Source organism: Mustela nigripes, chromosome 8, assembly GCF_022355385.1.
Source record: "Mustela nigripes isolate SB6536 chromosome 8, MUSNIG.SB6536, whole genome shotgun sequence".
NCBI classification, from domain to species: domain Eukaryota; kingdom Metazoa; phylum Chordata; class Mammalia; order Carnivora; family Mustelidae; genus Mustela; species Mustela nigripes.
The window spans coordinates 30,836,086-30,850,585 of NC_081564.1; the positions used below are offsets into that span (position 1 = coordinate 30,836,086).

Sequence of the window (14,500 nt, forward strand, 5' to 3'; positions counted from 1 at the left end):
TGCACTGAAAGCAAAAGGGGCTCAGCTCAGCCACAAACACACACAAGAGACAGCCCTTAAGCACCAGGCTCTGGTAAACAGGGGAAACTGCACTGGAGGGCACTACAGGACCTCTCTGTCATAAGGCTGCCACTTTCAAGAACAGGAGATGCAGCTGTCAAACCACATAGAAACAGACAGAGAGAGTTGGACAAAATAAGAGGAAAATGTCCCAAATGAAAGAACAGAACAAAAATCAAAGCAACAGACCTAAGATAAGTAATATTCCTATAGAGAATTTAAAGTTATCGTCATAAAGATAGGCACTAACTAAAAAAAAGACTAGAGGACATCAGTAAAACCCTTAACAAGGAAATAGAAAACAAAAAACAACCAAAGTTCAACAATATAATAAGTACAATTAAAATACATGGAATAAACAGATGGAATAAATAGATGAGATAAAGCAGAGGAATGGATTAGCAACCTGGAAGACAGAATAACGAAAAATAATCAAGAAGAACATAAGAGAGAAAAAATAATAAAAAAAGTGAAAATAGACTTAGGTAACTTAACGATATCACCAAATTTAAGAACATTCACAATATAGGGATCCCAGAAGGAGAAAAGGGAGTAGAAATTTATTTGAAGACACGAGCTGAAAACATCCTGAATCTGGGGAAGGAAACACCAAATCCAGACCTGGAAGGCACAGAGAGCCCTCAACAAAATCAACCCAAGGAGGTCCACAACAAGATACATAACAATTAAAATGGCAAAAAATAGAGATAAAGAGAGAATTCTAAAAGCATAAGAGAGTTGGGGTGCCTGGGTGGCTCAGTCAGTTAAGTATCCAACTCTTGATCTCAGCTCAGGTCTTGATCTCAGGGTCATGAGTTTAAGCCCCATGTTGGACTCCATGCCTTAAATAGATAAAAATAAAAATAAATAAAAGCAGCAAGAGAAAAGAAAACAGCTGCATGCAAAGGAATCCACATAAAGCTATCAGAGGATTTTTCAGCAGAATTCTTCTGCATGCCAGAGGGACCAGCATGATATATTCAATGGGCTGAAACGAAAAAACATGCAGCCAATACCCTATACAGCAAGGCTATAATTCAGAATAAAGAGAAAGTTAAAGAGTTTCCCCCACAAACAAAACTTAAAGGGATTCAAGACCACTAAACCAGCCCTATAAGAAATGTTAAAAGGCACTCTTTACTGGAAAGACCTTAAGTAGGAGTATGAAAAGTAGGAAGCACAAAGCAGTAAAAATAAGTACAAGAATTAGTCTACACATTCACAAAATAAAAGGATGTAAAGCATGACATATACCTAAAACATACACATATACCTAAAATGTGGAGGGGAGAGAAGTAAAGAATGGGTTGAAACTCAAGCGATCATCAAATTAATAGGCTGCCATATGCAGAAGCTGTTATATACAAATCTAATAATCACCACAAATCAAAAATCAGTAATAGATAAGGAAATAATAAAGAGAAAGGAATCCAAGTACATCACTAAAGAATGCCACCAAACCCTGAGAGAAGAGAGCAAAAGAAGAAACAGAGAACTATATATACAGACATAAAACAAATAACAAAATGGCAGTAAGTACTTATAAGTATTGATAAGTACATACTTATCAATCATTACTCTGAATGTAAATGGACTAAACACTTCCATCAAAAGTTGGGGCACCTGGGTCACTCAGTGGGTTAAGCCTCTGTCTTCAGGTCAGGTCATGATCCCAGTGTCTTGGGATCGAGTCCCGCATCGGGCTCTCTGCTCAGCAGGGAGCCTGCTTCCCCTTCTCTCTGCCTGCCTCTCCGCCTACTCGTGATCTCTCTCTGTTAAATAAATAAATAAAATCTTTAAAAAAAAAAAAAAAGATACATGGTGACGGAGCAGATGAAAAAGCAAGACCCATCTATAAGCTCCCTGTAAGAGACTCATTTCAGGGGTGCTGGGTCGCTCAGTCATGAAGCATCTGCCTTCGGCTCAGGTCATGATCTCAGGGTCCTAGGATCAAACCCAGCATTAGGCTCCCTGCTGAGCAGGAAGCCTGCTTCTTCTCCCTCTCCCACTCCCCCTGTTTGCATTCCTTCTCTGTCTCTATCAAATAAATAAATAAAATCTTTAAAAAAAGAGAGAGAGAGAGAGAGAATCATTTCAGACCTAAAGAAACATGCACACTGAAATTGAAGGGAAGAAGCATTTATTACGCAAAAGGAAGTGAAAAGAATGCCAGGGTAGTAGACAAAACAGACTATAAAACAAAGAAGGTAACAAGAGACAAAGGACACTATATAAACATAAGGGGACAATCCAACAAGATATAACAATTATAAATATACATGCACCCACCATGGGAGCACCAAAATACATTAAGCAACTGATAACAAATATGCAAAATGTAATCAACAGTGACATAGTAATAATAAAGAGCTTTAACACCCCATTTACAGCAATGGACAGATCATCTAAACAGAAAATCAACAGAGAAACAGTGACTTTGAATGACACACTGAACCAGATGGATCTAATAGATATATTCAGAATATTCCATCCTAAAACAGATACTTCACAAGTGCACAAGAAATATTCTCCAGAATAGATTACGTATTAGATCACAAAACATGCCTCAACAAATTCAAAAACACTGAAGTCATACCATGCATCTTTCTTACCACAACACTATGGAACCACAAATCAAACAGAAGAAACCATCTGGAAAGAACACAAATACATGGAAGTTAAATAACATGATACTAAGGAATAAGTGGGTCAACCAAGAAATCAAAGAGGAAATATGTAGACAAATGAAAATGAAAATACAACAGTCCAAAATCTTTCGGATGCAGCAAAAGCTGTTCTAAGAGGGACATTTATAACAATAAAGACCTAACTCAAGAAGCCAAGAAAAATCTCAAATAAACAATCTAACCTTACAAATAAAGGAGCTAGAAAAAGAACAAACAAAACCCAAAACCAGTAGAAAGAAGGAAATAATAAAGATTGGAGTAGAAATAAATGAAATAAAAATTAAAAAACAATAGAAGAGATCAATAAACCCAGAAGCTGGTTATTTGAAAAGATCAACAAAAGTGACAGATTTTTAGCAGTATTCATTTAAAAGAGAGAAGGCAAACAAAATCAGGAATGAAAGAAAAGAAATAACAACTGACACCAAAGAAATACAAAGGATTTTAAGAAAATATTACAAAAAAGTTACATACCAACAAATTGGGACAACCTAGAAGAAATAGATGAATTCATAGAAACATATAAAATCCCAAAAGTGAATCAGGAAAAAAAATAGGAAAACTGACTGATTACCAGCAAAGAAATTAAATCAGTAATCAAAAACACCCAACCAAAGTCTAGCACCAGATGGCTTCACAGGCGAATTCTACCAAACATTTAATAGAAAGTTAGTATCTCTTCTTCTCAAACTCTTCCAAAAACTAAAAGAGGAAAGAAAGCTTCCAAATTCATTCTATCATTACCCTGATACCAAAATCAGATAAAAATACTACAAAATGGGCACCTGGGTGGTTCAGTGGGTTAAGCAGTTACATTCAGCTCAGGTCATAATCCCAGGGTCCTGGGATTGAGTCCTGCATTGGGCTTCCTGCACCATGGAGAGCCTGCTTCTCCCCAGCTTGTGCTCTCTCTTGCTCTCTGACAAATAAAGAAAATCTTAAAAAAAAAAAAAAAAAAAATCCATCTTAAAAAAAGAAAGACAAAATGGAAAAACTCACCTCAAAAAAGAAAACAAGAGATAGTACTGACTGTTAGAGACCTAATCAGTATGGACATAAGAAAGATGTCAGAACTAGTGTCCAGAAAAATGATTATAAATATATCAGCTGGTCTTAAAGAAAAGAGAGAAGACACTAGAGAATCCCTTTCTGGAGAAATAAACTAAAATCTAATCAAGTCAAGATCAAAAAGTTATTCTAAGATACAATTAAAAAAAAAAAAAATGGAGGCTCAACCTGCTAGGATAAATGATGCAGAAGCAAGTATTAGTGATATAGAAAACAAAATGGTGAAGGATAAAGAACCTAAAAAAAAGAGAGAGAAAGAACTACTGGATCATGAGGGGAGAATTTAAGTGATTAGTAATCCTATAAAGCAAAACATTATTAGAATAATTGGGATGCTACAAGAAAAAGAGAGATGAGCAGAAGGTATATTAGGGCAAATTACAGCTGAGAACGTCTTTAATCTATGGAGGGAAATGGGCATTCAAGGCCAGGAGGCACAGAGAATCCCCCTCAAAACCTATAAAAACAGGTCAACACCCAGACATCTAATAGTGAAGCTTGCAAATTTCACGGATAGAGAAAATCCTGAAAGCAGCTCAGGACAAAAGGTCTCTAACCTACAAGGGTAGACACATAAAGCTAGCAGCAGACCCATCCACAGAGACCTGGCAGGCCAGAAAGGACTGGCATGATACATTCAGGGTGCTAAATGAGAAAAATATGCAGCCAAGAATACTTTATCCAGCAAGACTATCATTAAGAATGGGAGTAGAGATAAGAGTTTCCAGGACAAAAAGAAACTAAAAGAATTTGTGATCACTAAATCAGCCCTGCAAGAAATAATAAAGGGCATCCTGTAAGCATAGAGAGCCCAAAAGTAACACAGAACAGAAAGGAACAGAGACAATATACAAAAACAATGACCTTACAGGTAATACAATAGAAGTAAATTCATATCTTTCTCTGAATGTAAATGGGCTTAACACCCCAATCAAAAGACACAGTGTATCAGACTGGATAAAAAAAGGAAGACCCAGTGATATGCCGCTCACAAGAGACTCATTTTAGACCCAAATACACCTCCAGATTTAAAGTGAGGTGATGGAAAACCATTTATCATGCTAATGGACACCAAAACAAAGCTGGGGTGGCAATTCTTACATTACACAAAATAGATTTTAAATCAAAGACTGTAATAAGAGATGAGGATGGACAGTATATCATACTTAAAGGATCTGTCCAAAAAGAAGATTTAACAATTGTAAATATTTATGCCCATAACATGGGAGCAGCCAATTACATAAGCCAATTAATAACAAAATCAAAGAAACACACTGGCAATGATATAATAATAGTAGGGGACTTTAACACTCCACTCACTGCAATGGACAGATCACCTAAGCAAAATATCAGTAAGGAAATGAGGGCTTTGAATGACACATTCCACCACATGGACTTCACAGATATATTCAGATATTCCATCCCAAAGAAACAGAATACACATTCTTCTCGAGTGCACATGGTATATTCTTCAGAAAAGATCACATCCTAGGTCACAAATCAGGTCTCAACCAGTACCAAAATACTGGGATCAATTTATGCATATTTTGGACCACAATGCTTTGAAACTGGAACTAGATCACAAGAGGAAAGTTGGAAAGAACTCAAATACATGAAGGTTAAAGAGCATCCTACTAAAGACTAAATGAGTCAACCAGAAAATAAGAGAACAATTAAAAGAATTCATGGAAGCAAATGAAAATGACAACAAAATTGTTCAAAACCTTTGGGATACGGCAAAGGCAGTCCTAAGAGGGAAAGACATAGCAATATAAGCCTTTCTCAAGAAACAAGAAAGGCCTCAAATACACAACCTAACCCTACACCTAAAGGACTGGAGGAAGAAGAGCAAATAAAGCCTAAATCCAGCAGGAGAAGAGAAATAATAAAGATCAGAGCAGAAATCAATGAAATAGAACCAAAAGAACAGTAGAATAGATTAATAAAACCAGGAGCTGGTTCTTTGAAAGAATTAATAAGATTGATAAACCCCTGGCCAGACTTATCAAAAAGAAAAGAGAAAGGACCCAAATAAATAAAATCACAATTAAAAGAGGAGAGACCAAAACTAACAACCAAGAAATACAAACAATTATAAGAACATATTATGAGCAGCTATATGCCAACAAATTAGACAATCTGGAAGAAATGGATGCATTCCCAGAACGCATGAACTACCAAAACTGAATCACGAAGAAACAGACACCTGAACAGACTCAAACTGGGAAAGAAGTGGAAACAGTAATCAAAAACCTCCCAACAAACAAGAGTCCAGTGCCAGATGGCTTCCCAGGAGAATTCTACCATAACATTTAAAGAAGAATTAATACCTATTCTTCTGAGGCTGTTTCAAAAAATAGGAATGGAAGAAAAACTTCCAAACTCATTTTATGAGGCCAGCCATTACCTTGATCCCAAAACCAGACAAAGACCCTACTGTAAAGGAGAATTACAGACCAGGATCCTTGATGAACACAGATGCAAAAAATCTCACCAAGATATTAGCCAACAGGATCCAACAGTACACCATGACAAAGTGGGACTTATTCCTGGGCTGCAAGGGTGGCTCAACATCCACAAATCAATGTGATACACTACATTAATCAAAGAAAGGACAAGAACTGTATCATCCTCTCAACAGATGCAGAAAAAGCATCTGACAAATACAGCATCCTTTCTTGATCAAAAGTCTTCAAAGTGTAGTGATAAAGAGAACATACCTCAATATCATAAAAGCCATATATGAAAAGCCCACAGCAAATATCGTTCCCAATGGGGAACACCTGAGAGCTTTTCTTCTAAGGTCAGGAACACAGCAAGGATGTCCACTATCACCACTGTTGTTAGACATAGTACTAGACGTCCTAGCCTCAACAATGAGACAATTAAAAAAATAAAAAATAAAAGGAATCTGAATTGGCGAAGAAGTCAAACTCTCACTTTTGCAAATGACATGACACTCTATGTGGAGTATACAAAAGACTCCACTCCAAAATTGTTAGAACTCCTACAGGAATTCAACAAAGTAGCAGGATATAAGATCGATGCACAGAAATCAGCTGCATTTCTATACACTAACAATGAAACAGAAGAAAAAAAAAATGAGTCAATCCCATTTATAATTGCACCAACAACCATACGATACCTAGGAATAATTCTAACCAAAGAGGGAAATGAACTGTACTCAAAAAAGTATAGAACACTTATGAAAGAAATTGAGAAAGACACAAAGAAATGGAAAAACGTTCCATACTCATAGATTGGAAGAATAGTTAAAATGTCTATGCTACCTAGGGCAATATATACATTCAATGCAATCCCTATCAACATACCATTAACTTTTTCCAAGCGCTGGAATAAACAATCCTAAAATTAGTATGGAGCCAGGAAAGACCACGAATAGCCACAGGAATGTTGAAAGAGAGAACCAAAGCTAGCAGCATCACAATTCCGGACTTCAAGTTCTATTACAAAGCTGTAATCATCAAGACAGTATGATACTGGCACAAAAATGACACCTAGATCAATGGAACAGAATAGAGAACCCAACTCTATGGTCAATAATCTTTGACAAGCAGGAAAGAATACCAATGGAAAAAAGAGTCTCTTCAACAAATGGTGTTGGAAAAATTGGACAGCCACATGAAGAATTATGACAGTGGACCATTTCCTTTCACCAGACACAAAAACAGACTCAAAATGGGTGAAAGAGCTAAACTTGAGACAGGAACCCATTAAAATCCTTGAGAACACCAGCAGCAACCTCTTCAACCTTGGCCCCAGCAACTTCTTGCTAGACACGTCTCCAAAAGCAAGGGAAGCAAGAGTAAAAATGAACTATTGAGACTTCATCAAGATAGAAAACTTTTGCAAAGCAAAGGAAACAGTCAACAAAAGCAAAAGACAACCGACAGAATGGGAGAAGATATTTGCAAATGACTTATCTGATAAATGGCTAGTATTCAATATCTAAAAAGAACTTATCAAATTCAACACCAATAAACCAAATAATCCAATCAAAAAATGGGCAAAAGACATGAACAGACATTTCTCCAAAGAGAACATACAAATGGCCAATAGACACATGAAAAAATGCTCCATATCACCTGGCATCAGGGAAATACAACTAAAATCACAATGAGATACCACCTCATACCAGTGAGAATGGCTAAAATTAAGAAGTCTGGAAATGACAGATGTTGGCGAGGATGAGTAGAAAGGGGAACTCTCCTACACTATTGGTAGGAATGCAAGCTGGTGCAGCCACTCCGGAAAACAATATAGAGGTTCCTCAAAAAGTTGAAAATAGAACTACCGTAAGACCCAGCAATTGCAGTACTGGGTATTTACCACAAAGGTACAAATGTAGTCCAAAGGGGCACCTGCATCCAAATGTTTATAGCAGCAATGTCTACAATAGCCAAACTATGGAAAAAGCCCAGATGTCCATCAACAGATGAATGGATAAAGAAGATGTGGTATCTATATACAATGGAATACTAGTCACCCATCAAAAAAATGAAATCTTGCCATTTGTAAGACATGGATGGATCTGGAGAGTAGTATGCTGAGCAAAATAAGTCAGAGAAAGACAATTATCATATGATCTCACTCATACATGCAAATTAAGAAACAAAACAGAGGAGCTTAGTGGAAGGGAGGGAAAAATAAAACAAGACGGGATCAGAGAGAGAGACAAACTGTAAGAGACCTAATCATAGGAAACAAATTGAGGGCTGCTGGAGGAAAGGTGGTGGGGGACGGGGTAACTGGGTGATGCACATTAAGAAGGACACATGAGGGGCGCCTGGGTGGCTCAGCGGGTTAAGCCTCTGCCTTCCGCTCAGGTCATGATCCCAGCGTCCTGGGATCGAGCCCCACATAGGGCTCTCTGCTCAACTGGAAGCCTGCTTCCCCCTCTCTCTCTCTGCCTGCCTCTCTGCCTACTTGTGATCACTCTCTCTCTCTCTCTCTGTCAAATAAATAAATAAACTATTTAAAAAAAAAAAAAAAAAGGACACATGATATAATGAGCACTGGGTATTATATAAGACTGATTAATCACTGAACTCTACCTCTGAAGCTAATTATATACTACATGTTAATTTAGTTTAAATTTAAATTTTTTAATTAAAAAATGAGGGAAAATAAAATTTAATTAACCTAATCAAAAAACCCCACTAATTTGAAGGGCTTCCAGCACCCCTATGTTTACTGCTCATTATTTAGAATAGCCTAACTATGGAAGCAATCCAAGGGAGTCTCCATCTTCCTCCCTCTCTGCCTGCTGCTTCTCCTGCTTGTGCACGTGCTGTACCTCCCTGACAAAATAATAAATTAAAAAATCTTAAAAAAAAAAAAGGCAGGAAGAAAAAAAAGAAAATAGTGTGCCAAAGGATAACTATCAAAAAGGGACAGATAAGCATGTCACAGGAGAAGTAAAAATAAATTTCAGGTGAACTAATGATTAAGTATAAAGTGAAACCTCACATATCTGATCTTGAGAAAGAAGCAACTAAGGAAAATATATATAGCAAAGTTGAATACTAATAGATATGAATAAAAATTATTCAACTCCCATCAAACCAAAAAGATGTATATAAATAAAACACTACCTGGTTTTTAATATTCTAAAATCCAGCCCAGCAAGGCCAGGACTAGAACTAGAACTCTCAGTCACTAGTAATGGTATTATAAGATGTCACTGCCTTTTCAAGAGGATAATTTTGCAATCATTAAAAGCCTTAAAAATGCTCTTAACTTTGGACTTCAGCATTTCACCTCTAAAAAGCTAGTCTACTAAAACAAAGATCTGTATGAATTCAGTCAATGATTCCTTATTTACAATGCCATAATCTGAAAATATTTTAAAAATTTGGCAGGAAAATTCTGAATCCTGAATTCATAATTTTTATTTATCCCACTCAGCTCAACAGCCTGGCCTTCAAAGCTGTAATTAATGTGGTCCCTTCCTAATTGTCTGAGTTTATTCCCCAAAATAGCCTTCTACAGGTGCTGTAAACTTCCTGCACAAAACCACAAAGTCTGGTCATTCTCCAAACATGGTCTAAAATGCCCCCACCATAGCACCTTTACAGATGCTGACCCACTTCCTGAAATATAGTTCTCTTCACAAATCTATGTTAAGGCCTATTACGGGCCTCTTCATGAAAAAGGAAAACCGGCATCCCCTTTTTAATAAAGCTTCATAAATACTTCCCTCAATGAGAACTAATTTGTCACCCTCCTATGATTCCTGCACGATTTGTACTGTTGAAATATACTTAAGGTATCAGAGGGTTAGCTGTGCATCTCTTTTCTCACTTGACAGAACTTTCAGAGAGCAGAGGCTAAATATTTCATTGTTCCTCCAATTTCTTAACGAACTGCTTTATACTCCGTACCCTAATGATAATAAACTGAGGGTGAACATAATCATATCAGGTTTCATATTGCACAAGTTTTTAAAAATTCTACCAATGGAAGTGCCTGCAAGTGCTGATAGGGAGGAAGTAAAGGAGAAGATAGAAACAAAAGGCTGGCATAGTAACTATGAAACAAAGAAGCAGAAAGACATGGAGCAGCAAGGTAAGGACTAAGAAAACACAAGTCACTTTACGGTACCAGAAGAATCCTCCAAGCTCGTCAGTGATGTAAGTTTCTCATCTTCTAATAAACTAATGTGGCTTAAGTCACTGGGCGGATTCTTCTCTTCAAAATGTTTCCCAGAATGAGGTACAACAATCTGTAAAACATAAAATGCCAAGTAACAGAAGCAAACTTCATTACTCTGAGGACCACAGTACAAGGTTGCAAAAAAGACCACCAAATGTGCTCAGTATTTGTAATCCACAATTTAAGCAATGAAGGTCTAGCTGTTTTATGTGTATCAATAATTTTCTTCCTGCCCCCATGCCTCTCTCCTCCCCTGATCCACCCACTGAGACACTGTTAAAATTTAGCATCTCAAAATGTACATACAAGCTCAGAAGACCTAGTAATAGTTAGGACACTAATATCCAAATGAATATGAATACAAGGCTTGCGGTAGGAAGTGAAGATAGAGCCAAGTTGGACTCTGCAGCCTATACTAGAATCACTGATTGTTCTACTTCTCAACTCAGGGACAACATAATCCTAAAGGCACACAGCAGGTTGTTAAGGGCATTCAAGGCCAACAAAAGGTAACATTGCCTTCAACTTTATTTCACAATCTTATTAAATTTATCTTTAAAATTAGATTGCAAAATACACAATTTTTAAGATAAAAGCACGGGCTCGCTATATAACTGCATACTTGCAGAAAACAGTGAATTATGCTCATAAAGATCAAAGATGTGGCAATGAAAGAAACAATGAACAAACAAACAAAAAAAGAAAAAAACAGGAACAGATTCAAACACATCTGAGAACAAAGTGGTGGTTCCTGGAGGGGAGAGGGTGGAACAATGGCTAAAACAGATGGAATACATAAAATCCCAGTTATAAAATAGATAAGTCACAGGGATGAAAAGTACTACATAGAGAATATAGTCAATAATATTGTAGTAATTTGCATGGTGACAGAGAGTAACTACACTTCTGGTGGAGAGCATTTATGATGTATAGAGTTGTTGAACTGCTTTGTTGTATACCTGAAACTAAGAGAACATTATATATGAACTATACTATACTTTCATTAAGAATAAGAAAAAGAGGCGCCTGGGTGGCTCAGTCCATTAAGTGTCTGGTCATGGTCATGGTCCCAGGGTCCTGGGATTATACCCCACATTGGGCTTCCTTCTTGGAATATTCCTTTGAGGAGCCATGTGGAACTGGTGGGGCTGACAGCTGTATGTATATACATACACACACACACACACGCACACACACACACACACACATATATGTACACTGATGTATATGTATACACACACACACACTCACAAAGAAGTGGACCTGAGTGCAGGCTCAACAAACAGAGTATTTTATTCCAACCTACCCCTTGACAGTGATTTACATAGGGGAGAACTTAGGACCCAAGTGAGCCCATTAGAGTTGTCTTTTTTTCTTTCCCCTCAAAGAAAGTTCATGGTCTTTTTTTTTTTTAAGATTTTATTTATTTATTTGTCAGAGAGACAGCAAGAGCAGGAACACAAGCAGGGGGAGTGGGAGAAGGAGAAGCAAGCTTTCTGCCAAGCAGGGACCCTGAGACAGGGCTTAATCCCCGGACCCCGGAATCATGACCTGAGCTGAAGGCAGACGCTTAACGACTGAGCCAACCAGGCACCCCAGCATGGTCATTTTTTTTATCACAAATGTTAAGAATGTAGGCTTGCTACAAAGAAAGACAGCTTCCTGATCATTCAAGTAATCACTGAGTGCCAACTATGTGCCAGGCACTCAGGATACAATAAACAAAACAAAGATGGACACATGGGTGGCTCAGTCAGTTAAACATCCACCTTCAGCTTAGGTTATGAACCCAGGGTCATGGGATGGAGTCCCACGGGGGGCTCCCTACAGGGAGCCTGCTTCTCGCTCTGCCTGCCATACCCCCTGCTACTGCTCTCTCTGGCAAATAAATACAACCTTTTAAAAAAATAAAATAAATGAAACAAAGAGAAACCTTTACCCTCCCAGAGCCATCTTTCAAGAGGGAGCCAGCATGGAGTGAAACAGAGCAAAAGTAGAAAAGTCCTAATGACAAGGAAGCCCTGGACCAGGACTACACTCACGTGCCGATTACTTGAGGCAGTAACGTGGATCTCTGCTATTTAAAGTACAAGACTTCAAACTGAAATTACTACTGTTTAATACTTGCACATGTGAAATGGAAACTTTCACTCTCCCAGTTACACTCCAGAAATTGGTAACATATAAAAGATTACCTTGTTCTCCTTATTATCCATCCATGGTTGTAAACAAAAATCAACAGGTGAGTCTGTTTTACAAAACAAAAATAAGTGAGACCAAATTATTTTATCAATAAAAATGCAATAACCCCTAAAAGTAGCAAATTAATGAACTAAACATTTTTTCCCTTTAGTAGAATAGAGCACTTTTATATGATGGTACAAGAAGTTATCACTGGTCAGTTTAATTAAAAAACTATCAGGGTGGGAAGTATGAAAAATTATACATATGCCAAAAAAACACTCACTATGAATCTAATCAAGGCTTTAAAGCTAACTTTTGCTTTACAGAGGATACAGGGAAGAGAGAAACAAGAAAAATGACAGCATGACTAAACAGACAGACAAATCCAAATCATGGGACAATCTACAGGGTCACAAACTGAGCTTTTTTCAACAGGAACTGACTTGGGACATACAACAAATAATATACTTGAATTGGACTCCAATTCAAGCAAACCAACCTGGATAATTAGTAAAATGAATATGGACCAGAGTACTATATGATAATAAAAGAACTGTTAAGTCTGTTAGCAGTGTTAATAGCACTGTGCTTATGTAAGAAAACATCTGTATTTTTACAGATGCACACTAAAATATATAGGAATAAAACAATACTTGAATTTTAAAATATCAGAAAAAAGTAACACAAAACAGAAGAGATAAAGCAAGTATGACTAAATCTTATACTAACTGGGACTGTGATATAAGTATATGGGTTTTTTTAATGGACATAAAATTTGCATACCATGAAATCACCACTCTCCTAAAGCATTCAATTCCCTAGTTTTTAGTAAATTCTCAAGGCTGGACAACCATAAACACTCTTTAATGCCACAATATTTTCATCACTCCAGAAAGAAACACTGTATCTACTAGCAGTCATTCCCCATTCTCCCCTTTCCCTGGCCCTGGCCACCACACATCTACTGTCTCTATGGATTTGCCGATCCGATCCGATGTCTACATATATCTATGGATGAAAAGATCCTACAACATGTGGCCTTTGTATCCATCTTCCTTCACTTAGCCTAATGTATTCAAAGTTCATCCATATTATAGTACATATCAATACTTCACTCCATTTTAAGGCTCAGTAATATTCCACTGTATGAAGTTTTTGCATTGTTTCCACTCTTTCACTATTGTGATTTATGCTGCTATGAACATTCATGTACAAGTTTTTGTGTGGACATATGTTTTCATTTCTCTTGGGTATATACCTAGGACTAGAACTACTGGCTCAAACAATAGTGTAATTGTTTAATGTTTTGAAGAACTGTCAAACTAGTTTCACAAAAACTGCATCATTTTAACTACCCACCAGCAATGAATGAGAGTTTTAATTTCTCCATATCCTCACCACACTTGCTATTTTCCAACTTTTTGATTATAGCCTAAACCCAGCAGGAGTTAATAAGCCTAAACCCAGCAGGAGAAGAGAAATAATAAAGAGCAGAAATCAATGAAACAGAAACCAAAAGAACAGTAGAAGAGATCAACGGGGACACCTGGGTGGCTCAGTCAGTTAAGCGTCTGCCATTGGCTCAGGTCATGACCCTAAAGTTGTGGGATTGAGTCCCACAACAGGCTCCTTGCTTAGCAAGGAGCTCTGCCCCTCCCCTGCTGTGCTCTCTCTCTCCAAAAAATAAATACAATCTTAAGAAAAAAAAGAAGAAGAAGAAGATGATGATGATGAGATCAACGAAACTAGGAGCTGGTTCTTTGACAGAATAAATAAGCTTGTTTAAACCCCTGACCAAACTTATCAAAAAGAAAAGAGAAAGAAAC

At 37.3% G+C, this 14,500-nt stretch overlaps 1 protein-coding gene across 6 annotated transcripts in view; it reads right to left on the bottom strand.

Moving 5' to 3' along the window:
• CEP192 (centrosomal protein 192) overlaps positions 1 to 14,500 on the bottom strand; it is a 126,659-nt gene that overhangs the window by 93,489 nt on the left and 18,670 nt on the right. For all 6 annotated transcript variants that reach the window (XM_059409140.1, XM_059409139.1, XM_059409138.1 and 3 more), the window contains 2 exons: positions 12,686 to 12,738; positions 10,440 to 10,560 (listed from right to left, as the gene is read on the bottom strand). In XM_059409140.1, coding sequence (XP_059265123.1) covers positions 10,440 to 10,560; positions 12,686 to 12,706 — 142 coding nt within the window. In that variant the 5' untranslated portion in view covers positions 12,707 to 12,738. The remainder of the gene's footprint in view (positions 1 to 10,439; positions 10,561 to 12,685; positions 12,739 to 14,500) is intronic.